This window comes from Saccoglossus kowalevskii, chromosome 1, assembly GCF_978046115.1.
Source record: "Saccoglossus kowalevskii chromosome 1, keSacKowa6.1, whole genome shotgun sequence".
NCBI classification, from domain to species: Eukaryota; Metazoa; Hemichordata; class Enteropneusta; family Harrimaniidae; genus Saccoglossus; species Saccoglossus kowalevskii.
The window spans coordinates 41,874,012-41,886,886 of NC_140641.1; the positions used below are offsets into that span (position 1 = coordinate 41,874,012).

Sequence of the window (12,875 nt, forward strand, 5' to 3'; positions counted from 1 at the left end):
TGACTGGATTCAAAAATTTTCCAGAAAATCTTTATGTTAGAACTACATGAAAGATATAGGTTTGTATTTGCTAACCTATGAACAAAAAATAATATTTAAGTCATTCCCATGCACTATTTTGCTTACCGACTCACTAGCGAAATGATACACAGGTGAAAGCAAATCGCTTCCGTATTTGTGATATGTGGCTGTGTCGACAATTTCCCTTCAGATGTGGATATCTTTGCCAGTAAACAACGTTCCGTACATGTTTATGTAAATGAAGGAAACCGGAGTACGTTTTTAACCATTTCAAGGTAAATTCGGCACAGTTCTAGAAGTCGTACCTACACACGATTTGGTTTGTGTAATTGTGCAAATATTTTCAGCATTGTGTGTGAAGGGCCGGGGTGTAGGGGGTGTGATATGTTGATGTACGTCAAAACAAATTGACAGAATTCAAAACATGGACCCTGTTCTAAGAAAATGTTGGCCTGAAAAATAACCCCAAAACGCTATTATCAGCCATTATTGTGGCTGTCATAAAGAATCGTCTAACAATATTGCAATGTAAATATTATAATATATTGTTTATAACAGAGGTAATGTATCTCTGTTTATAATAATAATAATAACACATGTCTGTTAGGGTAGTATCATGATTTGTTGCCTGCCCAAGGGATGGTGGTCACTTCTCTTCATCTCCAATATCATTAGTATCGCATACTGACAGGTTCTTTCAGTAATATTAACCTTTATGGTATCTGCCCATTTCAATTTGTAAGACATGTGCACTTAATCTTAGTTTTGTCCACAGTCACTTGGGGGCTGAAAATCAATAAATACTAATTTTCAAAAAAAAAATCATCCGCTATACGTATATAAATAAACAAGTTGAGAAACACGGCACCGAGTAAATCGACACCCTGTCGGTTTCAAATGTCGATTTTTTACCTTAAAATGCGAAACAAAAATTTTAGAGGGGATCAGGTGTTACGTTAATAACCATTGTTCATAATCGCTAACTTGGTTTTATTCAAAACTGCACAAATCCCGCGTTTTCTGATGATATCCGACGATTTCATGATCGAAAATGGCCAGCAGCCAGAATCAAGGGGGATTCGCATAGAGTTCTGGGTAAATCAACTAAATACTCGCTGTTACGGCGCGCCTGATTGGCTGAAAATGAGTATGCGCACTTGATTTACCCAGAACTCTGTGCGAATCCCCCTTGATTCTGGCTGCTGGCCATTTTCGATCATGAAATTGTCGGATATCACCAGAAAACTCGCGATTTGTGCAGTTTTGAATAAAACCAAGTTAGCGATTATGAACAATGGTTATTAACATAACACCTGACCCCCTCTGCACTTTTTGTTTCGCATTTTAAGGTAAGAAATCGACATTTGAAAACGACAGGGTGTCGATTTACTAGGTGCCGTGTTTCACAACTTGTTTATTTATATACGTATAGCGGATGATTTTTATTGAAAATTAGTATTTATTGATTTTCAGCCCCCAAGTGACTGTGGTTTTGTCGTCTATGGTTTGGTCATTGATAATCTGTGTAGTGGGTTATTTACTGTCAGCAGATAATTTTCAAGTACAAATTTAGTTTTTAATTTTGTGTAAGTACGCAGCTTATTTCTGTGGTTAATACCTTTATTGTCATTGTTTAAAGAATCCCTACTGTTTATTCTGAATTTTTTTTTAAGTGCTGTAGTAATATTATTTTTTTTTTCATTAATTTTTTCGTTTTCCCACTCATTTATAAACATGTATTCATAATATTGCAACAAAGTCCACCCCACCTCACCCCCACCTCACGCGCGACACTGTAGTAGGTATTAAAAGTATTGACGTAGCAAGTTAGCAAACTTACTTAATTCACAAGTCAATTGCTATGTTCACACGGCAGCAGTCTATCGGAGCCGAACTACTGCTCCTCCCACAGATTAACAGGAGATTATCTCCAATGCGTTCATACGGTCGGGAGCCGAACGAGAGCAGAGATCTGCCAGAGTTTGATTCAGTTCGATCAGAGCCGAACGGAACAGTGACCTTGAATAATTAGTGACTGAAAATGTGTTTTTTCGTCACATGACACGATGCTGTTGAGCTAGGAGAAAAAAAAAACAGTCGCGAGCCTGAGCATGGAAGTAGAAAAGACAATGACTGGTATTATGGTTTAGGTACTAGTATCTCGAATAAACAGGAAACACGGCAGCTAAAATGTTTAATACAGCCTATTCGCTCAAGTTATTGTCATGCAAAATTACCATTTTGTAACTATTCAACTGTAGTGATATCTAAATTACTAGGAAGAATCACAGATTCTCTCTAGCTATCATAGAGGGACTATGGAAGAATAACCGTACCGCAATTGCTTCTACAATTTTTATCTTTAGTGTCTTTAAAAAGTTTCCGTTCAGTTTTTCTTTCAAGTTTTTGTCGCATAATTTCGCCATTTTTTGTTTCCCGTTGAGCTATCAATTTATCGCAATAATTCGTTACTATATATTGGGACGCATACCTCTTCGTCTAGCCGGAAATTGCATGAAATTACGACAGATGTTGTCTCCGCCATAATTGAAATAAGAGGTTACTCGAAGAAGACGATTGAGTACATGATTTCGGCTCCAATAGTTGGGTCCCGATGCGTTAACACGATCAGAGCCATGTCGGGACTCAACTCTATCGGAGTTTTTAAAAACATTCAAAAGTCAGACATAGTGCCAAAACAAATCCATAATCCAAATGATTGCAGTGCCTTGATAATCAAAGTTGCCAAGAAAATCATAAGCAAGATGACAGCCTCAGATTCAGCCTTATATTCCTCATACAGTATCATATTCTGCCTTTTACCATCATGGTATGTGGTGTAAGAATTAATTGTTAGCATCGATCATCTTAGTTTTCACACATTGAGAAAAGTACATGTACAAAGCAAATACATTCAGTTTCACAAAAGTATGAATTGTTTTTATGGAAATACTTTAAACATTACCTCAGAAGATCCTCACACATATCTGTCAGATGCAAAGAAGAGACTTTCATTGGCTGTGGAAGCCAATCAATAATGGTCATTACCCATTTGTCTTTACATATCTTTTTCATTCAGTAGCCAATTTACTGCCATGCACCAAAATTATATTCTATACATTTAGTATACACTAGTGTACATTGTAGTATTATAGTACTAGTATTGTATAGTATATATGTTAGTGGTTAATTTTTTTTAATGACATCTGAAATTTATAAAACATTCATAAATATTGGAGGCATACTGAAAATGTTATATTCCTAATTTGATGTTTAAAATATAATAAGTTTAAACTAAAATTAAGCTTAGCTTAATGAACCAATAGCACCAATAACTTTAAAATTATGCTTAGTTACACAAACCAAAAATTTGAACATGTTAATTAATATTTTCCTAAAATTACTATTTACATGTATAACACACATGCTTGTCACTTTGTCTGCTATGTTCATAACACTTTGTATTATATGAATATGTGATACTATCACTATTGCTGTGTTACATTTTGTATTAATATAACACTCATTTGTGAGTATACATCTACATGCATCTTTGATGCAATAATATAATCATTGTGTTTTCTTGTAGAGGCTGCAATGACTGTGTACAATTTGTATATATTTGATCGTAATGGTACATGCTTATTTTATCATGAATGGAATCGTAGAAAACAAGCAGGAATGTCCAAAGACGAGGTGAGAAAATGTAATTAAATAATTATTAACGAGGTCAGTGTAAGTGGTGTGATAAGACCATGGTTAATAATGATGGTATATTTTGCCTAATCTTTAACATGTTTCAATAAAATATATGTTGTTTGGTCAACCGAGAAGTAATTGATGGATGTCTGTATTTATTAATCTTTGAAGGAAATGACAAGTTTTGAAGATGACAGAGAGAATAATAGACTTGGTATTCATTGACTCAATTTTATGATGGGAAATTTAATTGATATTTGCAAAGAAAAGCTTGTCTAAATAGTGTATTAATATTTTGTTCACATTGTCTTGCAGGAATTTAAGTTGATGTATGGAATGATATTTTCTATCAAGTCTTTTATCAGTAGAATGTCACCTGCTGATTAGTATCCTTTTTAGTTCTGCTGTCTTCAAAGATAACAGGAAGTTTTAGTGTAGCGAGGCCGCTACTCTATAATTTTTGCCGCTACTTTAAGAGATTGCTCACAACGCTGATGGCTTGACCACAACACTGAAGAAATCCCACCAAGTTTATTGTGAATCTGTTATGCACGTTTACTGTTTCTGGTGTTCATTCATTAACATGTTAAACATAACAAAAAAAACAGAATTGCCACTTGCTAGCGGACTGAAAGGAAGTGTGAAGCTTGGTTTTTGTTGAGTTCAAAAGTAGAAAGCAAATAAACATGACACACTAGACTAGAATTATAGGAAAAACACAAGTCAAGTTTGGCCAACTGAGACTTCTTGAAAGCAGTGATGAAATTGAGAAGTAATTCAGTCAATGAATCTGTCTTCACTTTTTAATTAGCCGTGACGTAAAACTAATACCCGAGAGTGCTGGAGAAATGACTACATCCGTGACCGACCTCTATCATTGGCCTGGAAGACCAGACACAATGAAGGAAGTTTATTGGTAAATCAAACCTCTGTCACCAGAGACACATCAGCTATTTATTTCGGTACTGATTAAGTCAGGGGTACAGTTTTAATGTTTAGCTAGCATAATTAACCTTCATTTTGAGCAGGAAAATTAATAACAGACTCAGACTGAGATGGGTAGTTCCTATACAAATTACCAGCACATGCGCAAAGCTATTAAGGGAGTAGTAAAACAAAGGATTCACAATTTTAATGATGATTTCATACCGGTAGTTATAATTTTTTTTTTTTCAAAACTCTAAATATGAATTGTATATAATTATAAACAATTAACAATATTAACTACATGTAGTATATTTTTGGCAATATATCCCATTTTAATTAACTAAATGTGTTTTACTGTATACAGTAAATTTTGTTTAACTATACTGTTAATTGGTATGCAAATTAGAAGCAACCCTGAGAACATGACCTCTATAAGATTTGATCATTTCATGGTGATATTTTCAATTCTCTATTTGAATATTTTTGTAATTTTAGGTGAAAATTCTAATTTTGAAAACAGCTACTCAAATTTCCTTAATACAGTACTTGGTATATACATGTATGTTCCTTGGGTGGACCTCTATTTGAATATTTTGTGTTGTGACGATACTTTCTCTAGTTTAAGTGAATATTTTTGCCATTTCTTTCAAAAATGCTTTTGACATCAACTGCTGGTTCAATTATAGCCTGTGTGGACCTCTATTTTGTTCATTTTATGATATAAGAGGAACACTCTATTTCACAGCCATATCTTATAACTTGAGTTGTTGAACTTGGGTACTATTAAAACCTCAGTCCCTCAACAGTGACATTACCTCACTCCCTCCACTGTGACAACACTTCACTCCCTCTACAGTGACAATACCTCCATCCCTCCACTGTGACAACACCTCCGTCCCTCCACTGTGACAACAACTCATTCCTTTCACAGTGACAACACCTCATTCCTTCCACTGTGACAACAACTCAATCTCTCCAGAGTGACAGCCTACATCAGTAAACTTTTATTTCATTTCCCTTAATATTTATAAACAGCAAGGATGGATTTTTAAATTTTAAAACAAACAAATACAAGTTACATTTTTATGAAACACCTAGTGGATTGAAGTTTATACTCAACACAGATTTAAATGTACCAAGTACAAAGGATATATTACATCAAATATACAGCCAGGTAAGAATCAATTGACATATTACATCAAATATACAGCCAGGTAAGAATCAATTGACATATTACATCAAATATACAGCCAGGTAAGAATCAATTTGCATATTACATCAAATATACAGCCAGGTAAGAATCAATTGACATATTACTTCAAATATACAGTCAGGTAATAATCAATTGACATATTACATCAAATATACAGCCAGGTAAGAATCAATTGACATATTACATCAAATATACAGCCAGGTAAGAATCAATTGAAATATTACATCAAATATACAGCCAGGTAAGAATCAATTGACATATTACATCAAATATACAGCCAGGTAAGAATCAATTGAAATATTACATCAAATATACAGCCAGGTAAGAATCAATTGACATATTACATCAAATATACAGTCAGGTAAGAATCAATTGACATATTACATCAAATATACAGCCAGGTAAGAATCAATTGACATATTACATCAATTATACAGCCAGGTAAGAATCAATTGAAATATTACATCAAATATACAGCCAGGTAAGAATCAATTGACATATTACATCAAATATACAGCCAGGTAAGAATCAATTGACATATTACATCAAATATACAGCCAGGTAAGAATCAATTGACATATTACATCAAATATACAGTCAGGTAAGAATCAATTGACATATTACATCAAATATACAGCCAGGTAAGAATCAATTTGCATATTACATCAAATATACAGCCAGGTAAGAATCAATTGAAATATTACATCAAATATACAGCCAGGTAAGAATCAATTGACATATTACATCAAATATACAGCCAGGTAAGAATCAATTGACATATTACATCAAATATACAGCCAGGTAAGAATCAATTGACATATTACATCAAATATACAGTCAGGTAAGAATCAATTGACATATTACATCAAATATACAGCCAGGTAAGAATCAATTTGCATATTACATCAAATATACAGCCAGGTAAGAATCAATTGAAATATAACATCAAATATACAGCCAGGTAAGAATCAATTGACATATTACATCAAATATACAGCCAGGTAGGAATCAATTTGCATATTACATCAAATATACAGCCAGGTAAGAATCAATTGAAATATTACATCAAATATACAGCCAGGTAAGAATCAATTGAAATATTACATCAAATATACAGCCAGGTAAGAATCAATTGACATATTACATCAAATATACAGCCAGGTAAGAATCAATTTGCATATTACATCAAATATACAGCCAGGTAAGAATCAATTTGCATATTACATCAAATATACAGCCAGGTAAGAATCAATTTGCATATTACATCAAATATACAGCCAGGTAAGAATCAATTGACATATTACATCAAATATACAGCCAGGTAAGAATCAATTGAAATATTACATCAAATATACAGCCAGGTAAGAATCAATTGACATATTACATCAAATATACAGTCAGGTAAGAATCAATTGAAATATTACATCAAATATACAGCCAGGTAAGAATCAATTGACATATTACATCAAATATACAGCCAGGTAAGAATCAATTGACATATTACATCAAATATACAGCCAAGTAAGAATCAATTGACATATTACATCAAATATACAGCCAGGTAAAATCAGTTGACATATTACATCAAATATACAGCCAGGTAGAATCAATTGAAATATTACATCAGATTGTGACATTGTTCCCCAGGGTCTTCTTCTTACTTGAAGTAAATACTTTCATTGAACCATCAATTTTGTGTCTTACAGATTTATGTAGAATATGTTGTCAAGAATCCAATGTGTCAACTGGGAGAACCCATCTCAAGTGAATTGTTCAAAGTCAAGCTTGATAATTTTGTGAAAGGACTGCCATTCTTTCAAATGAAATAATCAATTTATTACATAACTGACACCCACAATTTTGTCTACAAAATGGAACTGAATTAAAAACCCACAGCCTGCACACCTTCAAAGTATTTTTTTTTATTCTTGCTTTGAATCAACCATGACTGACAGGATTAATCAAAATCAGATCTTGCACACCAAGATTTCAACCATGACTGACAGGATTAATCAAAATCAGATCTTACACACCAAGATTTCAACCATGACTGACAGGATTAATCAAAATCAGATCTTGCACACCAAGATTTCAACCATGACTGACAGGATTAATCAAAATCAGATCTTGCACACCAAGATTTCAACCATGGCTGACAGGATTAATCAAAATCAGATCTTGCACACCAAGATTTCAACCATGGCTGACAGGATTAATCAAAATCAGATCTTGCACACCAAGATTTCAACCATGGCTGACAGGATTAATCAAAATCAGATCTTGCACACCAAGATTTCAACCATGGCTGACAGGATTAATCAAAATCAGATCTTGCACACCAAGATTTCAACCATGACTGACAGGATTAATCAAAATCAGATGTTACACACCAAGATTTCAACCATGGCTGACAGGATTAATCAAAATCAGATCTTGCACACCAAGATTTCAACCATGGCTGACAGGATTAATCAAAATCAGACCTGTAAACCCACAGGTTCAAGTGAGTGTTTTGATTATATACCACAAAAAAAAAGATAAATTTGAAAGTTTCAGCAATTGGATATATCGATATTCCCAGTATACAGTGCTGAATTTATACCCCTTTACATAAATACAAATGATGTATACGTTTTGTCATTTCCTTACGAACACTTTACATTGACACAATCTTTCTAATACACACCTAAAATCTAATAGCTCAGTGGAGCTTTTAGTCACCATTGTTGATGTGGGTGAGGGCGACTTCATTTGAATAATAAACTCCGCCCGCGCCTGTTTATATACCGTGTCGGTCTTTCAGAGGCTCCAGTTGCTGTGGTTAATATAATCTGTTCAAACTCTGTGCCTACTTTTTCAATTATTGAAGAATAAGTCATCTCCGCTTCAACTTTATACCTTGCACCTACAAAGTATAGAAGACGAAATACTACTTCCCCTTTTCCTGGTGTCCTCAATCTGATTAAAATCTGATGTAGTGTACGGGCTTTAATTATTTTGGCTATAAACTTATTTTAATTTTATGTTTTATTACTTTTGTTATTAATGCCTTTTTATTTTATTATTTTACTTTGATTTTGATTTTGTGATTTTTTTAAAATTCCGCCCTACATACATCTGAGCCGATGCCTATGTAACGAGATTTCAACGAGACCCACTGTCGACGATTTTAGTCAACGAATCACAGACCTTCTTCTATAGCGCACATGATGACGTCACTGGGCAGAGTCAGGTGGCAAACACACTCAAACATAAAATGGCGGATTATACCGACGTTAGGACCGAGAAGAACATGGCTTTTCGGTAAGTTTATCATTGTCAAATGCAACGAAAGTCATTTTTTTATGTTTATATTGTGGCTCGAATGGTTCGAGTTTAGATCGTTACTTTGCGTAGTTATTCTGGGAGTGACGATTTTGTTTCCACCGGTTCGACCGAACACCGGTGTCTTTTTCCAGTCGCTTGCCCTGGAGACGGGTGATGTTTTGTTGACGATCGGGTCAAAACCGTCTACGGTATTGAAGCCGTAGCTGTAAATATTCATCAAAATGTATCAACATTTTGTACATTATACAATAACTCTTTATCAAAGTAATTGAGCTGATTTGGACTGGAATAAAATATTTTTTATTTGGAACACATCGCAATTGATCAGGAAATATTTTATTGCTCCAATTTTCTGCGTCGATGCCGTGGGCCGGTGACCGTTATACAATTTAAAATTTGCATTGTTTACTATAGCTGTTTACAGTGTTCTAATCATTACGATTTACTTATTTTTTTGCTTCCATTCTAGATAATTATGCTCAGTGTTTGATGTAAAATTGAAGCGATGACTGAATAAACGAACCTTGGCTGGCGAAGATGTATCAGGAAGTGTACACATTTGTTGGAAGTGAACAAAATATTCAATGTAATGACAAAAATTGGAAAATGCTGTGGAATTTCTTTTGTAAATAAAAATATACTAGCAATTTTCTATTAATGGTTTATTCAAGTGGGCAAAATATAATGTACAGAAAGATTGCCCGTAGAGTATCGCTACACTGAAAAGTAAGCAACCGACAGCCTCTATAAAAGGGGGCCTGTGATTGGCTGTTACTTACGCGAGATTTGAACGGGACTTACGTAGGCGTCGGATCAGATGTATGTAGGGCGGAATTAAAAAAAATCAAAATCAAAGTAAAATAAAAAGGCATTAATAACAAAAGTAATAAAAAATAAAATTAAAATAAGTTTATAGCCAAAATAATTAAAGCCCGTACACTACATCAGATTTTAATCAGATTGTGGTGTCCTCAGCGACTTGAAAGAAATGAACAGATTAGAAAATGCGTTTCGTTTTGGGATTGAAGTGTGTTCAATTGATTTATTTTTCTTAAAATCAAAAGCTATTGTTTACCTTAACATTTGAAAAATACATTACATAAATTATTTAATGTGCGCTACATATTCAGTAAATAAATGCATTAATAAAGCATTGAATACCTGAATCAGCATGGCATTTACTTTTATTTCATAAGTGTTCAGTAGAGAGTGTACAACCATACAAGATAAAATAACACTGACAGAATGTGATACTCATCCACACGAAATGTTTAATGTCATGATCACAACATGTTATTTACATACATTTTTGGTACGAAATACTGAAACGAACATGCTATTGGACATAACTGTATCAACTGTTTCTATGATAGAGGTATTGTGTATAAACAAAGGTCTTTAACAAGAGTAAAATCATCAGTGTGCAGCAGACTGTCAGATTTCTCGCATATCATAATTAACATCATTACTAGCTGTCTCTGAATATAAATGTTCATCTACAAATTGAAATTTAACCCTGTCTAAATATACTTTGGGAACCAAGCCATTACTACACAGGGGTAGTACATGCCTATAAATTTATTCTTTTACAATTGAAATTAATGCTGTAAGTTCTAGCAAATATACAAGTTTTCAGCAGACTGTTTTACAGACAATGCAAAAACGCATTGTCGTCAGTGTACATTGAATGATTTGAGATACCTGTCAGACATGTTACACCTGATTCTGACAAGTTTGAGGGCGTCACTAAGGTCATCAACATACACTGTAAAAAAAAACAAAGTACATTTCCTTCGGTATGCAGTTTAGCAGGAAATGGATCTTTAGACGGTCACTAGAAGGCGCTCCCACATACAGTGGTGCCTTGTGTGTAATCAGTCTTTGCTTTGCCACGTATATTTTCAGCACCTTTCATTAAATTTTATCGATTCGTGTCATTGTTCCCGTGACATGAAAGACCAGTCCGTTGCCACGGATGCCCAGCCTCTCCTTCAAAGCAACAACGCCAAAATGCTGCAATCCATCAATTCACTGGTTTCACAGAAAGGGGAACTTTAGGCATCTCACAAGCAGACAAAGTAAGCTATGGCTAACCTTGCATTACAGCACACAGCGAATGAGGGGGGCGGTCGATTCGTCCCAAGTCACATTCGTCCCAAGTCGATTTGTCCCACAAGTCTATTCGTCTCGAGTCGATTCGTCCCACAAGTTGATTCGTCCCAAAGTCGATTCGTCCCACAAGTTGATTCGTCAGATTTAAGGTTAGCCCACTACTAACTCGCCAAATAAGCACAAACACATCCAAACAACGAACTGTTCACGTACACGTCATGCACTGGCATGCGTAATTGTTCGTTATGCCATTTTGTTTTTGCCGACGTTATATACAAATACACCTTACACGCAACGTACAAGTTATTAGTTAATAAATACAAATACACCTTACACGCAACGTAGAGTTATTAGTTAATAAATACAAATACACCTTACACACAACGTAGAGTTATTAGTTAATAAATAAATACAAATACACCGTACACGCAACGTAGTTATTAGTTAATAAATACAACTACACCTTACATGCAACGTACAAGTTATTAGTTAATAAATACAAATACACCTTACACGCAACGTACAAGTTATTAGTTAATAAATACAAATACACCTTACGTGCAACGTAGAGTTATTAGTTAATAAATACAACTACACCTTACATGCAACGTACAAGTTATTAGTTAATAAATACAAATACACCTTACACGCAACGTACAAGTTATTAGTTAATAAATACAAATACACCTTACACGCAACGTAGAGTTATTAGTAAATAAATACAAATACACCGTACACGCAACGTAGAGTTATTAGTTAATAAATACAAATACACCGTACACGCAACGTGGAGTTATTATTTAATAAATACAAATACACCGTACACGCAACGTAGAGTTATTAGTTAATAAATACAAATACACCGTACACGCAACGTAGAATTATTAGTTAATAAATGCAAATACACCGTACACGCAACGTAGAGTTATTAGTTAATAAATACAAATACACCGTACACGCAACGTGGAGTTATTATTTAATAAATACAAATACAAATACACCGTACACGCAACGTAGTGTTATTAGTTAATAAATACAAATACACCTTACACGCAACGTAGAATTATTAGATAATAAATACAAATACACCGTACACGCAACGTAGAGTTATTAGTTAATAAATACAAATACACCGTACACGCAACGTGGAGTTATTATTTAATAAATACAAATACACCGTACACGCAACGTAGTGTTATTAGTTAATAAATACAAATACACCTTACACGCAACATAGAATTATTAGTTAATAAATAAATACAAATACACCGTACACGCAACGTGGAGTTATTAGTTAGCGTGTCAGTAACAGTTAGCATAGAAATTGATCCTGCTCAAGATCGTAATGCTGACCAAAAATTTAAAAAAAATGGACGAATGTGAATTGGAACGAATGTGAAATGGGACGAATCGTCTTGTGGGACGAATGTGAATTGGGACGAATCGACTTGTGGGACGAATGTGTTGGGACGAATGTGAATTGGGACGAATTGACTGTGAATCACATTACAGCACACAGCGAATGAAGATCAATCGAAAAGTCATTGATGTTTTGGAGGAAACTCAGGGCGGTAGC

The 12,875-nt window shown here is 34.2% G+C and overlaps 1 protein-coding gene across 1 annotated transcript; it reads left to right on the forward strand.

The window, feature by feature from the left end:
- The first annotated feature begins 161 nt into the window (after positions 1–161).
- Positions 162–10,353, forward strand: LOC144350710 (trafficking protein particle complex subunit 1-like). Its single transcript, XM_085502114.1, has 6 exons — positions 162–296; positions 3,611–3,717; positions 4,036–4,106; positions 5,683–5,821; positions 7,567–9,163; positions 9,657–10,353. Exons 2-5 carry the CDS (start codon positions 3,619–3,621, stop codon positions 7,687–7,689), a joined length of 432 nt encoding a protein of 143 aa, XP_085358240.1. The 5' UTR covers positions 162–296; positions 3,611–3,618; the 3' UTR covers positions 7,690–9,163; positions 9,657–10,353.
- The last annotated feature ends 2,522 nt before the right edge of the window (positions 10,354–12,875 follow it).

Coding starts and splice junctions, on each gene's coding strand:
- LOC144350710 (XM_085502114.1), top strand. CDS start 3,619: ATGACTGTGTACAATTTGTATATATTTGATCGTAATGGTACATGCTTA. Junction 3,718..4,035: donor CAGGAATGTCCAAAGACGAG/GTGAGAAAATGT, acceptor ATTGTCTTGCAG/GAATTTAAGTTGATGTATGG. Junction 4,107..5,682: donor AGAATGTCACCTGCTGATTA/GTATCCTTTTTA, acceptor ATTTATAAACAG/CAAGGATGGATTTTTAAATT.